Genomic DNA, 12,963 nt, shown 5'->3' with positions numbered 1-12,963 from the left:
TACAGAGTCACATAATTAAAAAAACAAACCCAAGAGTGATCTGTTTTTCCTCATTATGGACCAATATGAGCAGTGTGGTGAGCGTGACCACAAGCACTCACAGCATTGTCTGCTGCAGTTTTATGAGGGACCATATGGCAACACTCATCCATGGTGTAACTCCTCAAACATCCGCTCTGTTGCATCCAGGAGGAGTCTGGGCCAATTTCATTGATAATTCCAGTGGTAACTGTCAATTAAAATGTCACTGTATTTTGCAAAGTGGACTCCTTAAATACAATGAACTTATAATCAGCTGCTTTATTATGTCTACTCCATAGAAGCAAGAGAAGTCTATTAATCTTGTTTGCTAATTTTACTTAGAGCATGTACCTCGAATTCCAATTAGGTATACTACGCTGATAAGCAATAGAAAGTGTGCAAGTAGAAAGGGCATTTCACTATAAAACATTGGATGCTTTGATTGATAGCAAAGAGACCTGATGCTTTATGTTTGGCAATGACAGAATAGAGAGCTCAAAATATAAACCCATCCAGTCCAGTGAGGATGAAGTCAAAGGACCCAATATTTTGGCTTCAGGCCTTTCAAAAGTAGGACCCATTACCAATCTGCTTGGTGGGCACAATAAGGACAGCAGCAGGGAAATACACTCTGCTGTGTATCAGCAAGGTACTGAACTCTCATCTGAAGAGTTCCACTTACACTCCTTGATTTTTCTGTTGAAATTGCAAATTACAGAGCTAGTGATAATGGGCTGAGAGTGGCCTTACTTTCAACTCTTGTCTGAAAATCAGAAATTCATTTTGGATAAGCCAAAAAATCCTCTAACTCCCTAATGAGCTGTCTTGGACTTCAATCAGATATTCAATAATTTTATTTTTAAGAGTAGCAGTGGGATCTGCTTAGAGCCATAACTGTACCTGTTCATAAAGCGTACGCTCTATCTTTTTGTCCTCTTTCTTTTTAGAGAGCCAACGCTCACACACAAAAACAAAGGATTCCTCTGTGGTCTCATCCAGGATCTCTACTTTTTCCAGAAACCAGTCAGGGCTGAACATACTGTTGTCGTGACGAATCTTGATCTTGTATAAAATGCCAAGGTCCACAGCTTCTATAGTAAACGTGTCCTCCTGCAGAGTGTTCAAGAGCAGTTGATTCTGTTATAAAGCTCTCAACAGATCATCTACTGAACAAAAGCAAAAAAGGATAGACTACAGAGCACGTGTTTAAATTTCATGTTGCAGGACGGTGTTTGGCTAAAGTCTTTGCAGCAGTCTATGGAGGTGTATCTGTAAGCCAAAACTGTTCTGCAGGGAAGTGTTTTAAAGCCTGCTTCTGCTAGGAGGGGAGCTGCAAAAAATTCACTTTTGCAACCAGTTAGAATACTGAAATCCTGGGAGATTTTTGAATTTAAGTATACTTCCCTTTCTAATCCAGTTAGATTTGTATGGACAATCCAGACAAAGGAATTTCTGCCATCATTATATCCAAGTATCTCCATAAGAGGCTGTGAATGTGTCTCATGGACTGACCACAGAATATAATTTTTAGTGTTGTTTTCTAAAACACATACACAGTTTAGGTCCCATAACTTTATCATGCTTTGTGGTGAATTCCAGCTCTGTACATGCAAATCAGTTGCACAGAGGCTGTGGAAATGAGAGACTTCAGGATTTGTGTGCTTCCAAGTCTGCAGCCAACAGCTGGAGCCAGTTTACATGGACCAAGCTCATAATCTGTCCATCACTGACTTCACAGAAACATCTTGCCTGTTTGCTGCAGTGCCTGTCAGTTGTAATACCCAGCTGACAATCCATACAAAGCATTTCAAGAGGTAATGAATGTAGTAAATGGAATCAATCAATTCATCCCTCACAGGAAAACTCAGACTATAAAGACAGTCATGAATTTGTTAGGTTAAAGACTGAGAAATGGAAAGTGCTATAAACCCATTGCATTTGTACCTGTCCTCTTTCAAACTTGTTGAAGTTTGTTTCAGATTTACTGAGTTTTCTCTCTCCCATGTCCCCCAGATCTCCATAGATATTTAGGAAAACATTAGCATCTGTCCCAGCACCATAGATATCTCCGGTGAACACGCTGATCTTGTATGTGTGAACTGCAGAAAGACACAGAGACATGATTTCTGATCAGCTGAATTAGTCAGATCTATGTTAGATATGGAATTTACCTATGAAAATGGTCCCCAGATTTTTTGCTCCTCACTCAGTTCTTGGAGGTTTGAAATCCCATCTGGTTTTTCCTTTCAGGTTTCTGATCCAAAGACTGGAGAAACACTGGGTTGAAGTTTGCTGAATTTCCTTTTCTCCATCTAATCAAAGCCTGTGTGTTGCTTTGATCACACAGTTCACAGTCAAAAATGTAAAGAATCATTATGGTTATTACTGAGTGGGAAGTTGATAGAGGTGAGGGAACTCAGCACCATTTGATATGGAGGTTCAAGCGACATAGATCATTCAATGCTGTGAATCCTTAATACCCCATCTTCCATAAAAAAACTCTGGGGATTCAGATGTGCTAATACTACAGGAGTTAATGGTATGTATCTCTGTAAATTCCCCAAACAGACAGAGAGCAGGTTTCTGGATCCTTTTGCTGAGACAGTATTTAATTAAGGAAGTGTTGAAGCTGTGCTGTGTAAGTATCCTTTCCCTTTAGCTTGTTCAATGATGAGACAATAAAACTTCATCAAGCCTTTAGTAATGTGCTTTACTAAACCTGTTAAATACTCCTATTTTTATTTTGCTACTCTTCTCCCAATTACACAGGGAAACAAACAGTTACTGAAAGCATCCTCTCCAGGAAAACAATGAGGGACTGTACAAGACTCTAATTACACTGGTGGCCTATGAGCCATGGAGAACGCCTCCTTGCAAATCCCAGAGCAATGCAAATGAGGAAGAGGCCCAAAGTCTTATTTAGGATTCCATGTACATTAACAGTGTTGAAGAAAATTGCTGTATTGTCTTTTTCTTCTTTCAGAGTAAAATAGAGCCTCTTCTGCTTTGTCATCCATGAAAGATTTCCACTGATTTCTCTAAGAAATGGATAAGTCATCACCTGAGAAGGTCCATCAGACCAGAAGCAATGCTGACTTTTCTGGTTTCCTTCTTCACATATGTCCTACACAGGTACAGCTTCATATTTGAGAGCCAACTGCTACACTAGTGACAAAGCAAGCAAAGCATATACTCTAATTACTCAATGCATCCCTCTTTGGCTTTTAGTTGCCAGTTCTATGGATAATAAGATCCATAAGCTAATTTTCCATCACTGTCATTTATGCTGTGTCACTGCCCAGCATGTATGAGGACTCACAGACATGCAGAAGATATAATTCTCATCCCAGATATTTTGTATCAAAAGCAGAAGTACCCAAACTTAGCCCTAGCTTCCAGCCAATAGAAACCTTCAGTTACCCCAAAATTTTCTTCCATAGATTGTTAAAACTTGTTTCAAGGCTTTGCCTTTAGAAGGAAAAATGAGTCACCTAGGTTAGTTAACATGTGGAGTCTGATGCAAGGTAAAGCAACAGAAATTAGAAAGTTTAAAAAAATGTCATGCAGGCATCTAAAAGTCATAGAACCGTTGAGTCATCAATTTGTTTGGGTTGGAAGAGACCTTTAAAGGCCACCAAGTTCAACTCCCTTGTCATGGTCGGGGACACCTTCCACTAGACCGGGTTTATCAGAACCCAATCCAACCTGAGCTTGAATGTTTCCAGGAATGGGGCATCCACCACTTCTCTGGGAAATCCTTGCCACTGTTATGACACTTAGTGACTGATTTTAACACCACTTTTGCCTCTGTGGGGGAAAGAAAAATTTCACAGGAGCTAGCATGCAATTTGTAACAGGAGAGGAGGACACCTCCCTGTTCTAAAAGCACCATGCAAAGACTCCAGACTTCCCTTACAGCAAGGCACTTAGCAATGGAAAACACTGATAATCCATAAAACATGCACCCTGACAATGTTATACTGTAAATGCAAATCAGACTCTGAGAGAAAAGAAATAGTGAGAGAAATTATTTTCTCTGTTGAATCATCTTCTTGCCAGATGGGAGAATCAAGAATGGAAATGGCAGCTGAAATTCTTTTGCTCTATTCAGGATGAGGAAAGTTCATGACCTCTCTCAAGGGCAGAATGAGCTCAGGCTGAGAAAAGGAGGTCCTTTTTTAGAGGAAAAAGAGGTAAGAACAGCTGGACATAAAGAGAAGTAACGATTTAGGGGTGAAAATTCAATTTTTGTTCACTTGATTCAGTTGCCAGTAGGGCCAAACACTGACTGAATATAAGATGGGCTCAGAATTGAGTAAGGTTTTATTCTCCTCCCCAGAGGCACTTTAATGAGGTGGAGGTGTCTGCTTTGGTCCAAATTCCTTAAGGGTGTCCATTTGTACCTGAAAGGGAGCAGGGAAAACAACTTTGGGAGGAAAAAGAAGGATAAATCAGACAGGTAGGGCAAGGTAGGAAAGGAAGGGGCAAAGTGCACAGGACAGGTGTAGCTGATAGTCAAGAGATACTAACACAACCTGGAAGACAAGATGTAAGAATTTTGCTGAGCATCAAAGGAGACATGCAATCTATGTCTGTGTGGAAGGGTGTCTGTGAGAGGTTCATAAAAGCGCTACAGAAAAATAATGATGTTATTGCACAGAAGTGTTTCAGGTGTAAGGGAAGCCAGGGAACAGGAAAGGAAAGAAAACTGAACAGTGTTGCATTTGCCTGAACCACATACTAAAAGATTTGTTCCAAAAAATCAGACAAATAGGTCTCTACCTACTCCTAGGATTATATTACCTTCCAATGGGTCTTCAACTTCTTCCTCTATCTGCTTGAGTGTTCCATCCTTCAGGAGCTTTTCAGTAAAAATATCAGATGGTACCAGTTCTCTGACAGTCTCGCCGTCATCTTCAGACTTTGCAAGCCATCTTTCGCATGGAAATGTGACAGTTTCCGAGCCCTGGAGTAAACAGGACAGGGATAATCTCTTCAAAACACCATTAACATGTTAGCATCTCCCCACTGAAAATTCCCTGACACGCAGGCAAGTATTTCCAAACTGTGTATGTGTGTGTGTGTGTGTAGACAGAAACCTGAAATAGTTTATAGAATTATATTTTCTCCAGTACTTCTGAGGGCTGAAGAAGCCCTGAACATTCAACAGAGAACAGTATTCCCAGTGGCTGTGTGAGAATGGCTGTATGAACCAGTAGATCCTTGCCCTTTCTAGTTTTAAATGTAAATTCCTATTCAGGACTGCACCATTCCTGCTGAAGCTGTGTTTTACTGAGACTCTGCAATCCCTCTTCAATCCTTATTCAGGCAGCATTCTCTTTGAAGCCAGCAGGCCTTTTTTTTTCTTTTTTTGTGAGCTCAATATTTCAAACTTTTGCCTTATAATTCTCTGACTCAAGCTGGTTTCGAGGCAATTCCCATACATTTATTAAGAGGAGAAAAATACTGATTTAAATTTTGATCTTTTGTTTTGACTTCACTTTGGTGGAAACAAATATGATTTATATCATAAAACAGACAAAAACAATAGAACATGTGGTTTCCACTCTGTAAACAAAATCAATCCCAGACTGTTCATTAAGAACAGACTCCTGTAAGGCATCCAAGATGGGAAGATGCAGGAGGCTTTGAGTGCTGGGCACCCCAGGCTATGACTCCATGGAGAAAGGGACATGAGCCATGATGCAAGTCACAGAGGCCACAAGTTTGAGCAGAGGGGAAAAAAAAAAGGTTAGTTTTAGTCTCACAGGAACTAAATAAAGAAAAAAAATGGCCCTTTCTTTACTGACAACTTCATATTTTCTCTCTTACACAGTGTAGGGATTTCCTGCTCTTTCCAGTAATCTGTGTGCCATCACTTTGATGTATAACATACAAATATATGTTAATAGAATCACAGAATGGTTTGGTTTGGAAGGGACCTTAAAGTTCATCTTGTTCAACTCCCTGCCATGGGCAAGGACACCTTCCACTAGCCCGGGTTGCTCCAAGACCTGTCCAGCCTGGCCTTCGGCACTTCCACAGATGGGGCAACCACACCTTCTTTGGGCAACCTGTGCCAAGGCCTGCCCACCCTCACAGCCAGGAATTTATTCCTTGTAGCTAATATAAACCTGACCTCTGTCATTTGAAGCCATTTCCCCTTGTTCTGTCCCTTCATGCCCTTCCCCAAAGTCCTGCCCCAGCTCTCTCGTAGAAGCTCGTCATGAATAATTTCCACTTTAACTACTCTGTTGTGATTATTTATCAACACAATACAGGGTCCTTTCATCACGATTTTTACTATATAAGTATTAAAATATTAATATACAGTAAGAGAAGGGAATAGCTCTCACTGTAGCAATCTTGAACATTGTTATCACTGTGGACCACAGCACTGTGCTGCCTGGAACTGCCAGATCCTGCCCACCCTGACAACATCATTGGGGAGGAATAGGTTGTGCAATGAAAAGCAGAGGTGCACTCCAGCCACAGCTCACCTGGAACGAACAGGTCAATGCATCACAACACACAGATCCCAGAGAAGTTGTTCTGTGGGATCTGGATCCATCCAAGGGGCTTGTGTGGCTGTCTTGAGTCTGCATCAGAATCTTTGAGTCCACACAGCCCAAATGTGCTGCTGGCAATAAAACATAATTTCTCCTCCTCTCCGCTTCTCCCTGTAGCACTGCAGTTTAACCCCAGATTTGCAATGTTTAACTCCATAAGGAGGTTTGGAGTGTGACATATTAAATGGTGTCAAAGAACACCACCAGCATTTCAGGAAATTTCAAATCTTTTACTTTCAAGTGTTATTTGTGCTGTACAAGCAGAATACAGCATCTAATGACTGACCACAACTTCTGCCTCCTAATTTCTGCACTGGCTCTCTGACCAATTATCCTGTATTATCTCATATGCACTGAGCCAATGAACTGTTTTGATCTCCACACCTACAGACTGGGAAGAGCGAACTTTCACAAATAATCCTTCAGTGCTGAAACTCTCTTCTCCTGATAGAGATCCCACTTCAGTCACATCTCTCAGTGAAGCTTCAAACTCCTCCAAAACACTCATACTGTTGGCTGCACGTACCATTGATATGAACAGTGTTTATTTGGTAATACGTTCTTTAGGATCTCAAGGGACTGCACAGTGGGGCATAAAGTGCAGTTATTGCAGGAGTTAATTGTATCATTGCTGTTAATCACTATGTCACTGCCACAGTTTTTAATAGACTTTCCTCTTTAGTGGTTGCATTAATATTTGCGTGACATAAAGTGCACTGGTTTATTTTACCAGTAGTAAAGTTTTTTAAGCCCTGAACAGAATTTGTTTTGTTAGAATCTGAGCCTGGCCCTAACCTAGAAGCAGGATATATAATGTGCTAAAAGTCCATGCTTTTCCCTTCTCCAAGTTGTAACAAATGAAACATAATTATCAAATATAATTGGCATGCCAAGGCAGAGTTTTTTCAGCATACAACAATCCTACTTTCCTACCCAAGTGCTTTCAATTTAATCTGAGAAGTTACTGACCTCATTTTTCTTTTGCAGCATTACAGATACATCTAGACATTTTAGCAGTCTAATCAGGTAGCACAGCTTTTAGAAGCCTTGGCAGCAGCATATTGCTATCCTGTGGCAGGTCATAATATCCTGCGGCTGATCAGCGGCATCATGCAGCGCTCTGCTTTCTTCTTTCTTTCCCATGCCATAATCAAAAGATCAGCAGAATTGTAAATCTCTCCATTTTTAAGTTGTTCAGGGCTTTCCTCCCTTCCTCCACCTTCAGGTTCTTCTTCATCTGCCCTTCAAAGCTGCTGCAGAGGGGTCCAGCCCTTCGACCCTTTCTGGGCAAATGGAAGAGGACCTGACATGAAGCTCTCAAGCACTTCCCAAATTGCTCAGTTTACAGTCAGTGTAGAAAGAGGTAGACCAGGAACCTCTTTTCCTTTGGTTTCTGTACCTTTCCATACCCTCTTCATCTTACCTAGCCTGTGACCAAGAACATATCTCTGAAAACAACGTAAATTTGTTCATTAACCTAATAAAGTTGTACGAGACAAGGATTAAGGCATGACACTGAGGGTTTGATAATGACAAACTAGCAAAAAGGTGATCATGACAAAAAATTAGAGTGTATTGGCTTGGGAAGAAGCCTGTATAGCAGGATAGAAGAGTGGGATGAGGGGAGACCTTTTCCCTCTCTACCACTCCCTGACAGGAATTTGGAGACAGGTAGGGGTCATTCTCTTCTCCCAGGTAACAAGTGACATAACAAGAGGAAACAGCCTCAAGTTGCACAAGGGGGGGTTTATGTTGGATATTGTGAACAATTGCTTTATGGAAGGTTGTCCAGCCCCGGCACAGCTGCCCAGGGCAGTGTTGGAGTCCCCATCCATGGAGGGATTTAAAAAGCCGTGTAGATGTGGCACCTGGAGACATGGGTTAGTGGTGGAGGAATGGTTGGAGTTGATGATCTCAGAGGTCTTCTGCAACCTAAACAGTTTCATGATTCTGTGGTGAAGAGGGTTCAATGCAGACCTTTGACTAGATTGTGTAGCAAAGAGTCTAAAACATCCTAGAAATTTTGAAGGAGGATGTAAGATGAGAAGTAGGTTCACCATGACTGAATAAGCTGTGTTTACACCAGCCTTTGATATTAAAAGTCACTTGAGGGGGAGGCAGACATCAGGGAAGATAAAAGCTGTGACATCCCTTTGAAATAAGGGAAGAGAGTCAAGGTGTTCCCAAACACATCTTCTGCTCTTGTGGACTCACCCTGGAGAAGTGATTTCCTTCTGAACTTCCCAACAGCCAGATTCATTCCTGTTCCTACAGTCAAAATCTGAAAGCAGAGCTGAGGAACAGTTTGCTATGTGGACAAGATCAAGACAAGCAATCTGACTGTACTGCCTTAATCCTGTTTACAAGAGCAACCAAACCCCCTAGCATTTAACTTAATTTTGTTAACATGAGTGATTCAGGGACTTGCACTGACAGGTATTTTGCTGGTCTTAGTTGTACTGGCTCCCCATATTTATTCTTCTAGAATTAAGGAACTGATAAAATTATTTCTTGTTCCTGTTTAGCAACAATGCTTTTTATTTTGAAATGGTACACCCACTTCCCACTTCCTTCACTGTGAATACCCAAAACAGAACAACATGTATGAATCTGAAGCTTTAAAAAAGCATTGATTGCAGAGTCTTATCATCAGCATTGGAAGAATAAAACATGGTAATACATGTTTGTTGTCCCCAGATCCCCAAGCTCCAGCAAGTTCATTTAGTGTGCATCGCTCTTTAGGGAGTCATTTTTCACTGTTAATCACACTTTGTATACAGAAGATGCGCCTTGGGAAATGAAAACTGCTGCTCATGGAAACATGTCACAAAGTGCTGGGATTCACAGCCTACCTTCCCATTTGGCAACAGCCTCCGAATTGCCACACGGTCCAAATGCCATCCTGAGTTCAGCCCTCCACCATTGTGCCCTATGCGGATCTTTTCAATCATGTCACCAACATCTTCTAGCTACAGAAACACAAAACAAACCAAACAAAACCCTAAGCAACACCCTTTTAAACACAAACAAAGAGAAAACCAACCCAAACCAAATGAACAAACAAAAAAGCAGAGATATATGGCACAAACAACTGGTGAGTTTTGAGACACCACTTCCTCAGCTTATTTCTTATTTTTCCAATCTGCATGAAGAAGTAAATCATAGTGTTGATGTCTACCAGAAACAGAATAAAATCCTAGAAAGTTTTGGGTGGAAAGGGACCATCAAGCCCATCTCACTCCAAATCTCTGCCATGGACAGGGACACCTTCCACTAGCCCAGGTTGCTCCAAGCCCCATCCAACCTGACCTTGGACACTTCCAGGGATTTTAGGGTCAGCCACAGCTTCTCTGCCCAACCTGTGCCAGGGCCTCACCACTCTCATAGCCAGGAATTCCTTCCCAATATCCCATCTCACCCTGCCCTCTGTCAGTGGGAAGCCATTCTCCCTTGTCCTGTCCCTCCATCCCTTGTCCCAAGTTCCTCTCCAGCTCTCCAGAAGCCCCTTTAGGCACTGGAAGGGACTCTCAGGTCTCCCTGGAGCCTTCTCTTCTCCAGGTGAACCCCACCCCACCAGCTCTCCTAGCCTGGCTCCAGACGAGAGGTGTTTTAGCCCCCAGAATATCTCCATTATCTCCTCTGAGAATTATGCCCTCAGCTGCATTTTAGCTAAAAGTTTTCCATGAACTTCTGCTCCAGACATGCAGAGAACCCTGCTCTGCACAAATTACCCACAGCACAAGAGTTTGGGTTGCACAGCAGCAACCCTGCATCTCATGTTTTTCTGCATGCATAGGAATGAAGGTAATTGTTTGGAAACTGCAATGCCACTGCACATTTAGTTGTTCCTTTTATATCCCTTTCCATTTTAAATCCTTAGTTGCAGCCCTACAATACTGGAAGAATAGATTTGAGGTCAAAGTACTGTGTAAATAGCCTGGTAATTCATATTGTCTCTCCTGTTCCACCACAGAATCACGATGCCATTCTGAGAAAGTCAACAGGATGATCATCATAAAAAGTGGCTCCTTTTTATGTTTTTTTTTTTTATTTTTTTATGCTTCGCCTTATTTGCGTTATTTTTACAAGTTCATTATTTTCAATTGACCTCCCTTTTCAAAGGCTTGAACAGAAAAAATTGAAATTTGCTCCTAAGTAATAACTTTCACTTATTTCAGTGCAAACTTTTGTATATCTGGCCTTTCAAAGGCCAAGGCTGGCTGCAAATCTACTCTGCACATAGAAGAGCACTGAGCTGTCCTCCTGTCCTTGGGGTCTTAGGGTCTTATTTTCTTGGAAAACATGAGAAAACAGAAGATATCAATTTGCATCACTGGAGACCACTCCCTTCTGTTCCCAGCTGACAGAAGGGCCCCATAATGAAGAAAAGACAGCAGTAATTTTAGAAGATTCCATAAGTCAGTAAGACTGAGCTACCCAAGGAATTCACACTCTGAACAATTCATAAACCCTGCCCTGACTTTAGACAGCATAAGATTCACTGCAAAATAATTAATCCAAACTCATTTCTACAACTCACACAGGCACACAAGTATATGCTAGGGGAAAATTATTTTTCCTCTTTTGTCCTGAACAAATACTCATCTTTCAATGAGGCTTTTAATCAATACAGAGCAATAAAGTGATGCTTGAGCAGTAAAGATCCATGTTAAAGAAGAACTGTTCTTTATCCTGCTGGAGGCATCTCCAGCAAATCATCACTTGGAAGCATAACTGAGACCAGCCTCTAATCTTTTGTGGTTCTTTGCAAAATACAAAACGATAGAGGCAGATAAAAGCACCAAAACAGACAGACAATTCTAAGTTTTTGTTTCCTGAGATCCCTCAAGTTGTTTCTAAGGTCTGTTGAACTCCAAATTATGGCTCTACACAAGTAGGTGAAAGAAGAATATATTTTGCTTCATCCCCATCTTCTGCAGAAAGAGGAACTGGTAACGTGAGATTAAAGTTTGGGGACAGGTTAATATGTTATAAATCTGGAGAACATACTGCATTTTCCCTTGTTTCATCTAAGAAAAATACTGATGTTTCAGATTCCACCAAATGTAAAATAAATCTTATGGAATAAAGGCATAGTCATAACACTCAGTTAGATTTATACCAATGGATTAATGCAACTTATATGACGAAAATTTATGTGGAAACTCCACTAAAATAAGTTCTATTCTTTGTTTTAAGGAATCACACTGAGGATTTATTTTATGATTCACAACATATAATAATAATGTGGGCTGGAAGTATTTTAACTTGTAAAAAAAATGGTTTAACATTTCCTTTCAATTACAAAAACAAATCAAACCCAAAGCAGAGAGAGGTTGCAAGGTGCTCTATGAAGTCAGTATTGGTGTTGCAGAGAGAAATGGGAAGAAAAAGTGTTATGCTTCAAAGTATTGCAAACTGCAAGAGAAAGCAAATCTTCAAGCAAGTGTTTATAAGGAGAGTTGCACATACTACATCCAGCATGTACAGAGGCTGATACCCTCTCCTTGCCAAGTGTGGTTTAGGAAATGGAAGATGTAAAGACCTCTCAAAGTGGCTCTCAAGTTCATCTGGAAGGACAAGCCTCATGTATTGGTACAACTCAGCTCTGTGATAAAGTTGCACCAGCCTTTCCAAGGCTTAACATGGCATTAGGCCACAGGGGCACTGCATGCTGCACCTTAGAGTTGCTGCTAACTGAAGGTCCATAAGAAAAGATTTGATCCAGTGCACAGTTTGAGAACAGGGTTTTGAATGCACATTCTACAAGTGAAAGAGCTGAACAGTTTTCCCGAAAGTTCCCACTTCACTGCATTTTCTGTGCATAATCCCCTTAAGAAAACATAAGATGAGAGGGAGCATCTTCTGTCTTACCTCCACGATGAACTGGTTCACCGAGTTCCTTTCAAAATACATCCTTTGCTCTCTCTTGTTGAGGCACAGGGATTTTTGCTGGGTGCAGATCCCATCGGTTCCATAGAGAACAATGAAGACATCTGCATCTGTGCCAGCTCCAAAGACATCGCTGGTGTACACTGTGATCTCGTAAGGGACAACTGGTTTAGGGAATGGCAGAAAATGCAAATAAACCAACATAAGTTACTAAGCAGCACAGCAACGCTCCTGGAGAAATTTAATGAACAAGAAATTAATTATAAAACTCAACAATGAAAGAGGAAAGAGTAGGAATCACACACTTGTGGTTATTAGTTATCAAGTTGGTCAGTCCTATGAGAATCCAAAGGAATTTCCTTCAATGCTATAAACTAAATTGACCTTGATGAGTGTTCATGTAATGAGATTTTAGGTTAATCACATGATCTGAAAGCACTCACTGTATTTATAACTGCCATCCAAAGTTACTGAAACAAGA

General features: G+C 41.0%; 1 protein-coding gene across 1 annotated transcript in view; it reads right to left on the bottom strand.

Annotated features, from left to right (window-relative positions):
* Positions 1–12,963, bottom strand: part of LOC139684625 (lipoxygenase homology domain-containing protein 1-like) — a 102,557-nt gene that overhangs the window by 1,102 nt on the left and 88,492 nt on the right. Inside the window, exons 26-30 of the mRNA XM_071580755.1 lie at positions 12,465–12,646; positions 9,443–9,559; positions 4,825–4,987; positions 1,966–2,120; positions 922–1,131 (exon numbers count right to left, since the gene is read on the bottom strand). Of these exons, the coding sequence (XP_071436856.1) occupies positions 922–1,131; positions 1,966–2,120; positions 4,825–4,987; positions 9,443–9,559; positions 12,465–12,646 (827 nt within the window). The remainder of the gene's footprint in view (positions 1–921; positions 1,132–1,965; positions 2,121–4,824; positions 4,988–9,442; positions 9,560–12,464; positions 12,647–12,963) is intronic.

This window comes from Pithys albifrons, chromosome Z (assembly GCF_047495875.1).
Source record: "Pithys albifrons albifrons isolate INPA30051 chromosome Z, PitAlb_v1, whole genome shotgun sequence".
Lineage (NCBI taxonomy): Eukaryota > Metazoa > Chordata > Aves > Passeriformes > Thamnophilidae > Pithys > Pithys albifrons.
This window is presented reverse-complemented; position numbering and strand designations above follow the sequence as displayed.